This window comes from Camelina sativa, chromosome 14, assembly GCF_000633955.1.
Source record: "Camelina sativa cultivar DH55 chromosome 14, Cs, whole genome shotgun sequence".
Taxonomy (NCBI): domain Eukaryota; kingdom Viridiplantae; phylum Streptophyta; class Magnoliopsida; order Brassicales; family Brassicaceae; genus Camelina; species Camelina sativa.
In genome coordinates, this window is record NC_025698.1 from 15,228,603 (window position 1) to 15,244,248 (window position 15,646).

Here is a 15,646-nt window from a genome sequence, read left to right on the forward strand (position 1 = left end):
CTTTTAAATAAAAGTCTTTTCTTTGTTTGTTGGTCGCGTGGAAATGCAGAAATTGTTGACTCGTGGTTATATAATAGTAGTAATACTGTACTAACGACAACGAGTTCACCCTAAATCAGTTCTTTGAGACTTCAATTAACCGAAAAGTATTTTTCAACAAAAATTAAGCATAGATAAAATACATGTCAGTTAATTCTTCCCCTTTCATTTAAAGACTTTAAATTGGTGTCATATATTTTAAGTATGGGTTTTTGATGTAAATATTATATTTGATACAAAATAAATCCAGTTTTATTTCTATTGTTTTAATGTAGTGACCAATAAATTCCTTTATAAAATGTATTAATAAAAAAAAAAATTGTGAAAAGAAAATGAAAAAACCTTGACTAAAATAAAACGGAAAGAGTATAGAAAAAAAAAACTTACGGTCACACGGAAATTTGACAAGTCTAAGTGGAGAGGACGAAACACATTGAGAAACAAACACATACTTACCCAATTCTGTTTTGTAAATAACCTGGTATCGATATTTTTTTTGTGACAAGAAAAAGACACTAAAATGGCCACATTCAACTAATTAAGCCTTGGTTCAAGCTAGAAAAGTATAAAGAGAGAAAGAAATTTAAGGTAAAGCATCCTATTAGCCTTTAGTATGTATATATCTGCAAGGATGGTGATTTAAAGAGCTAGCTACTCACTCGTCTGAAGCAGCAGAAGAGTGGTGTGGGAAGCTTGCCCAGACGTCTTGCCATGTCATCTTCCCCTCTACCATTGAGCTCACGACGGAAGCTGCCTCCTTCACGTTGACTCGGACTTGGTCTTTGCTATCTCTTTCTCTGATTGTCACTGATGTCTCTGAGTCCACTGTTATTGCAAATGGCGCTCCAAATTCATCGGATTTGGCGTATCTCTTGCCTATCGATGTACCTGTTCACATACACACACAAATCTTCACTCGTTTTTTCTTCATTTCAAACTTTTAAATAACTTCAGTTTTCAAAATTTGGTCCTACGTACCAGTGATGTCAATCTTATGTGACATGTCAAAAGACTTGAGTTCCTTGGAAATGAACTTGGCTGCTTCCTCGAACTGTTGGTTCTGAACAAGCGGGAAAACCATGCACTTGTAGGGAGCTAAAAGAGGATCAAAACGGTACACGTTCAGCTGTTCATCCCCTGCCTTGCTTGGCCTTGTGCTGAACTTATGCTCGTACAGACAATACATGATCCGACCAATCCCAAATGATGGTTCAATCACTGACGGAGTGAAAACCCTCACGTGCTCTTTCGTCATCTTCTTTGTGATTGACACCATGTTCTTCTTGATGCTCACGTTTCTTCCGAGTGTGCAGACTTCAAACTCCACTTCCCCTTTGGATTCTAGGGTTGCCATCATCTCCATAGCTTCTTGCTCACTCATCGCCTAACAAAACATTAGTTACACGGAGCATGTTCTATTATTATAAACCATCAATATGCGACAAAGAAGCTATTCAGTTAAAAAAATATAGACTCAAGTCAGTCTAACCTCCAAAGCTTCAACAACCTTCTTTTGATCTCCCTTAAATGCAAGACCCAATTCTCTCTTCACAGGAGTAATAACAATTTTCTGAAATAAAAGAGAACCATATTAAACGCAAGTTATGAAGACAGATATGAAAATGTTGAGTAACTCATGTATACCTCTACTTCTTTTGGTTCAGCAAGTTTTACTGCAGCGACAAGAGCGACTCGACTTTTTTCCTGTCATAAAACAATGCATATATCCACAATCATCTACTTGAGTAATTTTAAAATAGGAAATATATATAAAACTCCAATGGGCTTTGATCATCAACTCTCTAGCTAACTGTGAATCAGAATGATGAAAAAATAGAGATACAATGTTAAAGATTCTTACAGAGTGAGCATATAAGTCGTATGCAGACCTATCTGCAATCCCAACACATTCTTTCCACCCATATGAACATTCAATTTCAGCATCCCAACAGTCTGCTGCATAGTGAGCCATTTCATTTGCTAGATGCTGACGGAACCGCAACCGTTCCTTGTCTATACCAAGACGGGTAAGGAAAATATACACTCTCCCAATGAAGTATCCTAGAGTTTCACTATTCACAGTACCCTGTTTGTTCCAATACATTTTCACTTGCAGGCATTAGTATAATAAGTCTGTGAGAGTGCATATAATGTAAATAAGTATGCGATAGCTAACTGACCTTGGCAACAGCTTCACCAAGGACAAGTTTTTTTGCAGCTTGGCCAGACGTTTGTTCCTCCCTTGGGAACATACGGATTTCCAGTTTGGACACATCAGGGAATTTAGGATGTGACTTATTGTCAGGATCAACAAAGTGCTCAATTTCTGCTAGCATGAATTCACGAGTTCGAAGAAGCCCTTGACGAGGAGATATCTGCAAGTAATATGCTACTACTTATTGAATACTAGAGATAATAAGAAACAAGATCCCCCTAAAAGACTATAGATGGAGATAACTACACACCTCGTTCCTAAAGACTAGACCAGTTTGAGCCACGGCTAACGGAAGTTTTTTTCCATTGTCATAATAATAGTCCTTAAAGTTGACAAAGATGCCTTGAGCAGTTTCGGGACGCATGTACCTGAAGCAGAAGCACACACAGAAAGTAACTTGTTAAGAAAGAAACTAAAGGAGCTCAGAAACACCTAATTAATCATAACATGAAAAATGTTAGATAGACTCTCACCCAGGAATCAAACCAGCTGGGCCAATGGATGTTTGAAACATCAAGTTAAACGGGTAAAGATCAGAAAGTGGATTCTTTGTGACGGGAGCAGTGATCCCATACTCTTTGATCTTCCTACCAAGATCCTCAATAGAAAGATCTTCCAAAACAGCGAGAACATTCTTCAACTCATCAGCTTCCTCAGCAGAGATGGTAGCAGCATCTTTCTCCAGTTTCTTTTCACAGTAATCCTTAAGCAAGTGGTCCGCACGGTGACATTCTCCAGTTATCACATCATTAACCATAGGATCAGTGAACTTATCTACATGACCAGATGCCTTGAGAACAGCCTCCGGTGTCAAACTTGCACAACGAACTTCCGCCATGTTCTCCTCACGTACGAAAAACTATAAACGACAAAAACCAAAACCAAAACACAAATCATGTTCTTGTCTACCGAGTTGTGCAGAAAGATATATATGAGAATGATCCTTAATTCTTACCTTGCGCCAAAAGTTAATAATATTGAGTTCAACAAGAAAGCCAGGAGCGCCAAGATCGTATAGTCCAGCGACACCTTTGTAGATCTCAAAAGATGGTTTGTAGAACAAACGCCGCTCGAGCGTATTGACGACGGCTTTTCGGAAAGCGTCAAGGTTTCCAGAGCTCAGGGAAGTTTGGAGGCTTACCTCGACGGCGTTACCATGAGACTCGACGGAGGAGGGTTTCATCGATTGTTGGGCAGCTTCCATTGTAGTCTGCATCGGAGCGATGGGTAATGGTATAGAAAGAAAAAGTGAATTTGTTACTTAGGTATTAACGGGAAACTTAGCTACATATAATTATATATTGTTAATTAGATATGACTTCAATTAGTTTGGGCCATGACATTAGGCCCAATCAATTTAGATTAATTAGGGTTGCTTCTCTATAAATAATTTTCAATCCTAATTACCATATGGTGAATCAAAATTTGTGTTGTTTATATTTTACATTTATATCATCTGGCTCCCATCAATTATAACATATACTCCCTCCGATCTTTTAAACATGATTTTTTAAGCTAAATTTTTTTATTCTAAACATGATTTTTTAATAATAATATTAGATATTTAATTAATATAGATGAGAACATACACAAACAAATGAGAAAAATGATGTGTAATCTATACTAATAAAAAGTAGGAGCTATAAGCTCCTAAGGCCGTCCACATAGGATTTTAAACAACCAATAGAAATAGACATTTGACATATCACTTATTAACATTTTATACAATTTTCAGAATTTTCTATATTAAAAATTATTTTAAACAACCTATCATGATTTGACATGTCATTTATTAACATTTTTTAAATTTACAAATTTTTTTAGAAAAAGGAAAATTTTAAATTTATGGAAATCAAAGAACTAAGCACAATATCCCACATCGGCTAGAAATTTTTTAGACAATAGTTCAGAACCAGTATAAATAAGATTAATATGCTTCCAACGACGAATGCGCAGGAAAACTTGATTTATCAGGCATCCAAGTTTAAAAATTTTATTTGGTTTGATCTGGTTTTTTATTTGATCAAATTAAAACTTTAAACAGTTTCAAAAAAATATTATAATATTTAGAAATTTTAAAAGTTTAAATATTATAAATATTGAAACTTTTAAAAGTTCTTAGCTTTTAAAAAGTTTTTAAATATTATAAGTTTTAAATTTTAAAAGTTTAAAATATTATAAATATGGAAAAATTTAAAAGGTTCAAATTTTATATTTCGAAACCTTTTATAAGTTTAAAATATTATAAATATTGATGCAAAACAAAATTATCTTATTTATCTACATTTGTGCTTTTTATTTCTTATGAGCTGTAAAACATATTTTTGTGTATGATTTTTGAGATGAGTTGATATTCTTTCATTAATTTTTTATTTTTGGGTATAAGGAAGAAGGATTGACATCGCAAGACCTTAATTTGATGTTTGAGTCAAATTTTGAGGTTTAAAGAAGAAAGATGGACGACAAACACACATGTTTTATTAGCTATACATAGACATGACCAGGGTTACGTTGTCACGGTTAAGGTTTATTAACCATCGGTTATGGTTCGAAATTTGTGTAACCTTAACCAGAACCGTTTAACAAACGGTTAAACGGTTACGTTTAAATATGGTTACGGTTCAAGCGGTTACTGTTATATACGGTTACGGTTATTTGATAATATGATACGGTTGATATTATTTGATGATATAATATAATTGATATTATTTATTTATAATTAATATGTTCTTATAGTGTACTCATATTTCTATATATCATATGATTCATATTAAATAAATAATTATTAGTATATTTTATTATGTTTTTAAAATATTATAAACCAAGTAAGGATTTTGGTTTGAGAAGTTTCTAAACGCGTGGATCTAAAACCAAATAAGTATATGAATAAAATTGTCAATAATTGGGTGCATGTGTTGACTATGCTGGTAATCATGAATTTTACAAATTTTATGAGAAAAGAAATGATTTTGTTCTTGGAGTTTGATGGGTTAACAAGTTGTGTGGTAGTCTAAAAAAAGGTTTTTCAGTGGAAGAATGTGAATAAGTTGACGAGGAAGAAGAAGAAAAAGAGTATAACGAAGAACCAAATGGTAAAAGTTACAATGACAATTAACACAAAATTTGACAATGAAAATGACAAGAACGAATATGAAAAATAAGAAAACATTGAATAAAAAAAATACGAAAACATAGGTGGTAGCGATCAATTAAATATGAAAACGAGTTAAATTCATGATTATAAAATTATTTCGTTTTTCTGGTGGTCAAAGAAAATGATTTAGTATATGCGAGGTCATCAGTTTGATTTGCCTCGCCTGGACGTCAAGTTAAATTTATGATTTGTTTAATCAGATTTGATTTTATAACACAACTGATTTTTATATTTTAAAAAATTGTGTATCTGAAATTTAATTTTGTTCCTTAGTATTAATTTTATTTTATTTTATGAGATAATATTTTATTACCGTAATCAATTATATATAATTTTTATCAAAATATATCAAATAAATCCACGCGTAGCATGGGTTCAAAATCTAGTTTAATGAAAGAAGATTATTGAAAACTTTGATATTTCAGGGAATTTGGTGGGATTTAAATATTTTGAAAGATTTGATTGCTATTTTAGGAGATTTTGTTATTTGTTAGAGATTTTTATTAAATGATTTAGGATTTAGTGAGATATTATTATATATGAAATTTTTGGTGATTTTAGGATATTTGGAACAATAATCCCTACCCATCGTACAAAGAAAAGGAGCAGAGGAGTTTAACGACAAAGAGAACTAACTCATAAAAACACTAAAACCAAAAAAAACAGAGACTATCAACAATAGAATCTCAAACAACTCATAAAGGCACAGAAACGGTTGATAAAAGAAGAAAACAAAAGTTGATCACTATAGTTAAAAGTAAATAATCTAGATTCACTTCTTCACCATCTCGTTCACCTCTCTTCCACGCCTCCAAGGCATTCCAACTTCGCCTGGTTGTTTCCCTTTTCTCGAAGTCTCCATTGATTCGTCACCGACTCATAAATGCATGGTAAAACACGAGTCGAAACCCATGTCGGGTTCTGTTATGGGTATAGAAAATGGGAATGAGATGATTTAAATAATGTTTAGGACCGGTTCAGGAATTTAACATGTTAGCCATGCTCCATGTAGTGGGTTCGAGTGCTACATTCTTAGATTGCAAGTTTGCAACTAAGATTTAATTACCTACCTCGTCCCAAACCTTCCAAAGGATAATGGGACGAGTCTTACCTTTTTAATTTGAAGTCTTCTTTTAATTCTTTAAGAGACCCAAACGTAATAATACAATACGTATAAACCTTTTGTGATTCTCGCACTTTCCGTGTTGATTTTAAATTTATTAAGATCAACATGCAAAATTATACCATGAGTTTCGGTTTTAAAGAAATTATGCATTGCATATATATATAAGGAAAAAAAGTATATTACTCTAAAATTCTAACAAAAAAAAATGTAAATAAATGAAACTATACGCTACTTACACATCTTTTCTTTTCTAACATTTATGTATACATTTTTAACACAAATAGAGATTTTGGCCGAAAATGAATAAACTATTGATAGAAGATTGACAAGTGGTCTGGGCATGAAAGTGAAACAAACAAAAAATACAAAAGAAAACAAACAAACAAAAACGAAACAAAAATCTTCAGCTGACCCTAAGCTTGGAATATATGCTTGTTTGGAGTATATATTCGCATTGGCTATTCAGTATGAGAAATATGAACTTGTAAAAAGACTTCACAAATAAGAAACAGGGAAGTTAAAAGTTGCACAGAGAAAAAGGTTGTTACTACTTGCTAGTATTTTCTCAAACCGATAAAAATAGTTGTTGATTTTTTTGGATTTTTACGCGAAGAAAATTACACAGTAGTAAACACACAAAAACTGTACCTTAAACGAGGTTTAATACTTTAATCTGCTGCATAGTCATTAGTCAACATAATAAGAGTTGATTTTAGCTACTACTAAAATCACTCATTAATAATTATTTCTGTGTATCTATTTTTTTTTAACCCATTTTTTGGTCAATTCTTTTTTTTTAAATAAGTGGTTATTAATTCATTTCAGAATTTGTTAATTTTTATATCTAAACTATATTATATTTAGATAAAGGAAATAAGCTATAATAATGTTAATGTTACAAAAAAAAATATTTTAAAAACAAATAACAATCACATTTGTTCTTTACAAAAGTTTATAAGAAACGAGGAAAACAGACTAAACAGTGATCGATGTACATCGTCACAATGTGTCATTTACAGTTGTCATTGATCATATATTTTACGTTATTATGATTTTCCCAAAAATATAATTGGTCCTTTGTTGAAAACGTGGATAATACCGAATAAAAAAACCGACAAAATAAAATTAAACCGGAATAATCCAAATTCCGCCGAGAAAACCCTAAAACCCCTCTCTCTCTCTCTCTCTCCCACACAGTTACAGAGCCGACACAGACGAACTCAGAAGAGAAGGAGAAGAAGCAAAAAATGAGTAACCATTGCTTAGAACTCTCTTCCTCCATTTTCGCTTCTTCCAAATCTCATCATCGTTTCTCTCCTTCCAAGCTCTCCAATCCCACCTTCTTCTCTCGTTCCACCAACAATTACAGAGCAAAATCCAAACTTGCCTCTTCTTCTTCTTCTTCTTCTTCTTCTTCTTCTTCTTCTTTCTCCACTTTTCTCCCATGTCTCAACCGAAGAAATGGCTCCGCTACACGTGTTCTCAAACCCGTCTCAGAGCTCGCCGACACCACCACCACCACCACCACCACCAAGGCCTTTTCTCCGGAGGTAGTCGGGAAAAGAACCGATCTGAAGAAGATTATGATTCTCGGCGCTGGTCCGATTGTGATTGGGCAAGCTTGCGAGTTTGATTACTCTGGTACTCAAGCTTGTAAAGCCCTAAGAGAAGAAGGTTACGAGGTGATTCTCATCAATTCGAATCCGGCTACTATCATGACCGACCCGGAAACTGCTAACCGGACTTATATCGCTCCGATGACTCCTGAGCTCGTTGAGCAGGTTATTGAGAAAGAGAGGCCTGACGCTTTGTTACCCACCATGGGTGGTCAGACCGCGTTGAACCTTGCTGTTGCTCTCGCTGAGAGTGGTGCTCTCGAGAGATACGGTGTTGAGTTGATTGGTGCTAAGCTTGGTGCCATTCAGAAAGCTGAGGATCGTGATTTGTTTAAGCAGGCTATGAAGAACATTGGCTTAAAGACTCCACCTTCAGGGATTGGTAACACTCTTGATGAGTGTTTCGACATTGCTCAGAGGATTGGTGAGTTCCCTTTGATTATCCGTCCTGCCTTTACTTTAGGTGGTACTGGCGGTGGGATTGCGTATAACAAAGAGGAGTTTGAGTCTATTTGTAAAGCCGGTTTGGCTGCGAGTGTGACTAGTCAGGTTCTTGTTGAGAAGTCGTTGTTGGGTTGGAAAGAGTATGAGCTTGAGGTGATGAGAGACTTAGCTGACAATGTTGTCATTATCTGTTCCATTGAGAACATTGATCCTATGGGTGTGCATACGGGTGATTCCATTACTGTGGCGCCTGCACAGACGCTAACGGATAGAGAGTACCAGCGGCTTAGGGATTACTCCATTGCGATTATACGGGAGATTGGTGTTGAGTGTGGTGGATCTAATGTACAGTTTGCTGTTAACCCGGCTGATGGTGAAGTTATGATCATAGAGATGAACCCTAGGGTCTCGAGATCTTCTGCTCTTGCTTCCAAGGCTACAGGGTTTCCCATTGCTAAAATGGCGGCCAAGTTGTCTGTTGGTTATACCTTGGATCAGATTCCTAATGATATCACCAGGAAAACACCGGCTAGCTTCGAGCCCTCCATCGATTATGTCGTGACTAAGGTTTGTTCATTCTTTCGTGTGCATACTTTTGGCTTTTCTTGTGTTGCGAAATGAGATGCTCTTGACTTTGAAGACATATATATCCACTTGAGGATATACAAACTTCATGCATTTTTTGCTTAATCATATATATTTCTTTATCATGCAGATTCCTAGATTCGCATTTGAAAAGTTTCCAGGATCTAAGCCCTTGCTAACGACCCAGATGAAGTCTGTTGGGGAATCTATGGCACTCGGCCGCACATTCCAAGAATCTTTCCAGAAAGCTCTGAGGTCTCTGGAGTGTGGATTCTCAGGTTGGGGTTGTGCAAAAATCAAAGAGCTAGACTGGGACTGGGATCAGCTTAAATACAGCCTTAGAGTCCCAAATCCGGACAGGATCCATGCGATATATGCTGCCATGAAGAAGGGTATGAAAATTGATGAAATCCACGAGTTGAGCATGGTAGACAAGTGGTTCCTAACCCAGCTTAAAGAGCTCGTGGACGTGGAACAGTATCTTATGTGCGGATCATTGTCAGAGATTACAAAAGAAGACCTTTACGAAGTCAAAAAGCGGGGATTTAGTGACAAGCAAATCGCTTTTGCTACAAAGACAACTGAGGAAGAAGTCCGTACCAAGCGGATTTCTCTAGGAGTTGTTCCATCTTACAAGCGAGTGGATACATGTGCAGCAGAGTTTGAGGCGCATACACCATACATGTACTCTTCATATGATTTTGAATGTGAATCAGCTCCAAACAACAAGAAGAAGGTTTTGATTTTGGGTGGAGGGCCAAACCGTATTGGTCAAGGGATTGAATTTGATTACTGTTGTTGCCACACATCTTTCGCCTTACAGGTCTGTCCCTAGGCAATCTAAGCGTCTCTCCCAAAGCCAGTTAACATTGTTTCGCTAAATTACTTATCTACTATTTAAATTTGCAGGATGCTGGATATGAGACCATAATGTTGAACTCAAATCCTGAAACCGTATCCACAGATTATGATACAAGCGATAGGCTCTACTTTGAACCTCTCACAATTGAGGATGTTCTCAATGTTATCGACCTTGAGAAACCTGATGGAATCATTGTGCAATTCGGTGGTCAAACTCCTCTGAAACTTGCTCTCCCGATCAAACATTATTTGGATAAGCACATGCCCATGAGCTTGAGCGGAGCGGGACCTGTTCGCATCTGGGGTACATCACCTGACTCCATTGATGCTGCTGAAGACAGAGAGAGGTTCAATGCAATTCTCGACGAGCTGAAGATTGAGCAGCCCAAGGGAGGCATTGCAAAGAGCGAAGCTGATGCATTAGCCATAGCGAAGGAGGTAGGCTACCCAGTTGTGGTAAGACCTTCTTATGTTCTAGGTGGGCGGGCAATGGAGATAGTTTATGATGACAGTAGACTAATAACCTACTTGGAAAATGCGGTTGAAGTTGACCCAGAGAGACCTGTTTTGGTAGATAAATATCTCTCAGATGCCATTGAGATCGACGTTGATACCCTTACTGATTCCTATGGAAATGTGGTAATTGGTGGAATAATGGAGCATATCGAACAAGCTGGTGTGCATTCTGGTGACTCGGCTTGTATGCTTCCAACACAAACCATCCCATCTTCTTGTTTGGAAACTATCCGTACATGGACCACTAAGCTGGCGAAGAAGCTAAATGTATGTGGGCTGATGAACTGTCAGTACGCAATCACAACATCTGGGGATGTTTTCTTGCTTGAAGCCAATCCCAGAGCTTCCCGTACTGTCCCTTTTGTCTCAAAAGCTATTGGACACCCTCTTGCCAAGTATGCAGCGCTGGTCATGTCGGGCAAATCTCTGAAAGATCTAAACTTTGAAAAAGAAGTCATCCCTAAACACATCTCTGTAAAAGAAGCTGTTTTCCCGTTTGAGAAGTTCCAAGGATGTGATGTGATACTTGGGCCAGAGATGAGAAGCACAGGAGAAGTGATGAGTATCAGTTCTGAATTCTCTAGCGCGTTTGCAATGGCTCAGATCGCTGCAGGTCAAAAGTTACCTTTAACCGGCACAGTCTTCCTCAGCTTAAACGATATGACCAAATCACACCTAGAGAAAATCGCGGTGTCCTTCCTCGAGCTCGGGTTCAAGATCATTGCCACCTCGGGAACAGCTCATTTCCTGGAACTGAAAGGCATTCCCGTGGAGAAAGTGCTGAAGTTGCATGAAGGAAGACCACATGCTGCTGATATGGTGGCTAATGGTCAGATCCATTTGATGTTGATCACAAGCTCGGGAGATGCTCTAGATCAGAAAGATGGGAGAGAGCTCAGACAAATGGCTCTAGCCTACAAGGTCCCTGTTATAACCACGGTGGCTGGAGCATTAGCCACTGCTGAGGGAATCAAGAGCTTGAAATCAAGTGCCATTAAAATGACCGCTCTTCAGGACTTCTTTGAGGTTAAGGATGTATCTTCTTTGCTCGTCTGAGTTAGTTTTTAATTTACATGTTTGATCGTTTGTGTGGAACTTTTACGATGTCGACTAAATTTCAACGGATTTTGTTTACCACAAGCATTTCTATGAATAATCCTCAAAGGTCCCATTTTCGAAATGCAACATACATTTTATTTTATCAGTAAGTCGTTGTTTGTATCAGAATATCAGATCATGTAGCCATTATGGCTTAGACTTGTGTCATGTTTATGTAATCAAATTGCGCAATTGTAGAATCGAGGAACATAGATCCATTTCAGTTTTTGAGTTACCATATTACGAGACGAGTATGAGAGAAAAATGAGTTATTTGATTAATGACAAATCATACGAAGTCTTTGCAAATTTACATCTGAAAGTCTCAAACCATCGACCACAAACACAAACCTTCTCTTTCTCCTCCTGTCTCTCACTCGAATTCAAAAGACTGAAAAAATGCAAATTACAAACTGATAAAACTTGGTTCACTTCCCGGGAACAAAGTTGGTGGCGAAGGCCCATGCGTTGTTGTTGACTGGATCGGCCAAATGGTCAGCAAGGTTCTCTATCGGTCCCTTACCAGTGACAATGGCTTGAACGAAGAATCCAAACATAGAGAACATAGCCAATCTTCCGTTCTTGAGCTCCTTCACCTTCAACTCAGCGAAGGCCTCTGGGTCGGTAGCCAAACCCAATGGGTCGAAGCTGCCTCCGGGGTAAAGCAAGTCCTCGGCTTCTCCCAAGGGACCATCTCCTGCGACTCTGTAGCCTTCAACGGCTCCCATCAAGATCACTTGAGTGGCCCAAATCGCCAAAATGCTTTGAGCGTGGACCAAGCTAGGGTTTCCCAAGTAATCGAGTCCTCCATCGCTGAAGATTTGTGAACCGGCCTTGAACCAAACCGCCTCTCCGAACTTGACTCCGTTCCTGGCCAAAAGCTCAGGGAAGACGCAGCCTAGGGCTCCGAGCATGGCCCACCTGCTGTGGATAACTTCTAGCTCACGGTTCCTTGCAAATGTCTCGGGGTCAGCGGATAGACCAGCTGTGTCCCATCCGTAGTCTCCGGGGAACTCTCCAGTGAGGTAGCTCGGTGATTCGCCGGAGAATGGGCCCAAGTACTTGACTCGGTCAGATCCGTACCATGGGCTGCCTGATGGTCCCTTTGGCTTGGCAGCAGTCTTCCTCATTGTCACACGGCCGCTTCCGAGGACTTCTGATGCTGCCGGGGAAAGGTTCACAGCCTTTCCGGCGAAGGCAGGGGAGGACAGAGCCATTGTTGAGGCAGCCATTGAAATGTTTTTGGTTTTTTTTTTTTTTTTTTTGTGACTAACTTGTGAGTGAGAGTGATTGAAAAGGGTTAACTAGGTTTGGATTATATAGGGATATTGTGAGTAACGTTTGTTATCTCTGAAGTAATCTATCTCTCTTTACTCATTGGGTTTTTAGATTTTGGTTTTATCGTTTATTAGCCTCACGTGGCAATCTCTAGCCCACGAGCTTCTGCTTTGATTTTTTCATTCCAGCCAAATCATTTTGAGACCACAAGTTGTAACTGTAGTCTGTAGTAAGTCTTTGGAATTGGCTTAAAAAGAAATAACTACTTTGTGTGATGTTTTACTCTTTAAATGAAAGTAACTTTTTGAAGATATTAATGATCAAAAAGATCATAGGAAAGTAACATCATAAGAATGTATATGATGCTTTGATGATTCATGACTATAAGTCTATAAATAATTTCAATAGTAAGTCCAAATCCACAGTCACTACCAATTCATATTTATACGTCAACATCGTTACTTTATCCACTAACCTGATAAATTTGATACATAATCTACTTAATTTTGGTTTTGAAAGGTAAAAAAAAAATCAAAATGCAAAGACTAAAAAACATTGATTATTTGAATATTTAGCAAAAAGATAAAAACTATCTAATAATCATTTATTCAAAAACAAGGAAAAACTTTTAGACAATATGGGCATGTTCACCATCATCTGTTTAGACAATATGTAGCTTATAAAATTTCTTAACCATCATTCCAGTTATCTATGTTGTTAACTTGAACAACCTTTTAAAATATTATTTATGATCTATCTTTCTAATACATAGTAAAACTCAGAAAATTTAGAGATGAAAAAAAACACAACACAAAAATTTATTTGAGGTTTTATTTGCCACAACCCAAGTCCTCAATCACTTTGATAGAAAACGGTTTACACTCGTGTAGCTTAATGATAGAAAACAGAAATTCGTGATCATGTATTGGACAATATTGTAGCGTGACCAATGAACTTGGTCCACACAGAGGATCTCGCGGAAGGCAATCTCTCCAATTAGTCCATCGTACGAGCTTCACAATCAACCAAACACGGAAGGAACTAACACATGCATGATGCACATAGACAACATGTGATGAGACACATCACACACACCTTCCGATAAATAAATACTTAAAACATCATTAAGTTAACATATGGCATATTGTAGGAGGGGTTGCAGCGCCATATCTATTCCATATGTATTTCATGTGAGAAACCGACATATTGATAAACTTGATCGCTTAGCCCACCATATTATTTGGTCACTGTTATCCGAGCATATCAATCTAAACACCATTTTTAGAGGGTATATGAGCTTTTTCTCTTCTAGAGATAAAAAAACGTACGTGCATTACTTACTAAGAAACTAATACTAGAAAAGAAAAACAATAAACTTAAACATCTTCATATGTACCATCTCATGTATGTTATACTAAGCTATCTAACATTTTTCTTTAAATGATTTGAACATCAAAAGGGTTTCCGAAAGGCACCCCCTAGTCCCTAGTAACGGATGCTCGATTCTTACACACGGATAATAGAATTATATAATATCTTTTACCGGATTTGAAGATCACGAGTACCTTTTCTTAGATAGGTCGAATACGGATAACATGTCAAATACGAGAAAAGGTATTAGTGCCTACTCGTTGGTACTCTGAGTGGTCACAACTGTTTTTTCCGTTTGGAAAGTTCTTCACAGTTATCCATCGCTATTTCTAAAAAGATTAAACCATAATTTTGCCGACCAAAAAAATTTCAAAAACAGTTTAGCAATTAAACGAATAACATATTTCCCGTAGTTGATTTCTATCTTTCTACAAACTAAAAACATATACACCAAAAAAAAAAAACATTATATATTCTCCAAATATAAACTGGTTTCAATTCTGTCGTCAATTCGATCTTATTTTGTGAAGAGATGATATAAATTATGTGACATAATTTATGTCGAAGGAATATCAAAAGATTGGCTCGTTCAGAAAATACGAATCACTGCACATTTTCTATAGGCATGAATAACAGAATCTTTGTACATATTGCAGAGCCAATAAAAGTATTTTTTTTGAGTTATTGCAAAACAAGTATGAGAGAAAAATGAGTTATTTGATTAATGACAAATCATACGAAGTCTTTGCAATTTTACATCTGAAAGTCTCAAATCATCCACCACATACACAAACCTTCTCTTTCTCCTCTCGTCTCTCACTCGAATTCAAAAGACTGAAAAAAGCAAATTACAAACTGATAAAACTCCGCTCACTTTCCGGGAACAAAGTTGGTNTGCAAATTACAAACTGATAAAACTTGGTTCACTTCCCGGGAACAAAGTTGGTGGCGAAGGCCCATGCGTTGTTGTTGACTGGATCGGCCAAATGGTCAGCAAGGTTCTCTATCGGTCCCTTACCAGTGACAATGGCTTGAACGAAGAATCCAAACATAGAGAACATAGCCAATCTTCCGTTCTTGAGCTCTTTCACCTTCAACTCAGCGAAGGCCTCTGGGTCGGTAGCCAAACCCAATGGGTCGAAGCTGCCACCAGGGTAAAGCAAGTCCTCGGCCTCTCCCAATGGACCATCTCCAGCGACTCTGTAGCCTTCAACGGCTCCCATCAAGATCNTTCTCCCAAGGGACCATCTCCTGCGACTCTGTAGCCTTCAACGGCTCCCATCAAGATCACTTGAGTGGCCCAAATCGCCAAAATGCTTTGAGCGTGGACCAAGCTAGGGTTTC

At 37.3% G+C, this 15,646-nt stretch overlaps 4 protein-coding genes across 9 annotated transcripts in view; 1 reads left to right on the top strand and 3 right to left on the bottom strand.

Moving 5' to 3' along the window:
* Window positions 455–3,502, bottom strand: LOC104741576 (glycine--tRNA ligase, mitochondrial 1-like). The gene is made up of 9 exons (XM_010462462.2): window positions 3,210–3,502; window positions 2,728–3,113; window positions 2,505–2,622; window positions 2,220–2,414; window positions 1,901–2,125; window positions 1,684–1,743; window positions 1,529–1,609; window positions 1,018–1,423; window positions 455–927 (listed from the first exon to the last, which is right to left on the bottom strand). Exons 1-9 carry the CDS (start codon window positions 3,468–3,470, stop codon window positions 695–697), a joined length of 1,965 nt encoding a protein of 654 aa, XP_010460764.1. The 5' UTR covers window positions 3,471–3,502; the 3' UTR covers window positions 455–694.
* On the top strand, window positions 7,693–11,757 carry LOC104741577 (carbamoyl-phosphate synthase large chain, chloroplastic-like). The gene is made up of 3 exons (XM_010462463.2): window positions 7,693–9,161; window positions 9,310–10,002; window positions 10,089–11,757. The coding sequence occupies exons 1-3, from the start codon at window positions 7,782–7,784 to the stop codon at window positions 11,610–11,612; spliced, it is 3,597 nt and encodes a 1,198-aa protein (XP_010460765.1). The 5' UTR covers window positions 7,693–7,781; the 3' UTR covers window positions 11,613–11,757.
* On the bottom strand, window positions 11,909–12,936 carry LOC104741579 (chlorophyll a-b binding protein 2, chloroplastic-like). Its single transcript, XM_010462466.1, has one exon. It carries the CDS (start codon window positions 12,883–12,885, stop codon window positions 12,082–12,084), a length of 804 nt encoding a protein of 267 aa, XP_010460768.1. The 5' UTR covers window positions 12,886–12,936; the 3' UTR covers window positions 11,909–12,081.
* The window catches only part of LOC104741578 (chlorophyll a-b binding protein 2, chloroplastic), a 5,375-nt gene continuing 1,637 nt past the window's right edge, over window positions 11,909–15,646 (bottom strand). The window contains exons 2-4 of one of the 6 annotated variants that reach the window (XM_019235775.1): window positions 15,569–15,632; window positions 15,198–15,509; window positions 15,004–15,145 (exon numbers count right to left, since the gene is read on the bottom strand). In XM_019235775.1, the coding sequence (XP_019091320.1) occupies window positions 15,226–15,509; window positions 15,569–15,632 (348 nt within the window). In that variant the 3' untranslated portion in view covers window positions 15,004–15,145; window positions 15,198–15,225. The other 5 variants (XM_019235773.1, XM_019235774.1, XM_019235772.1 and 2 more) reach the window with 5 other exon arrangements.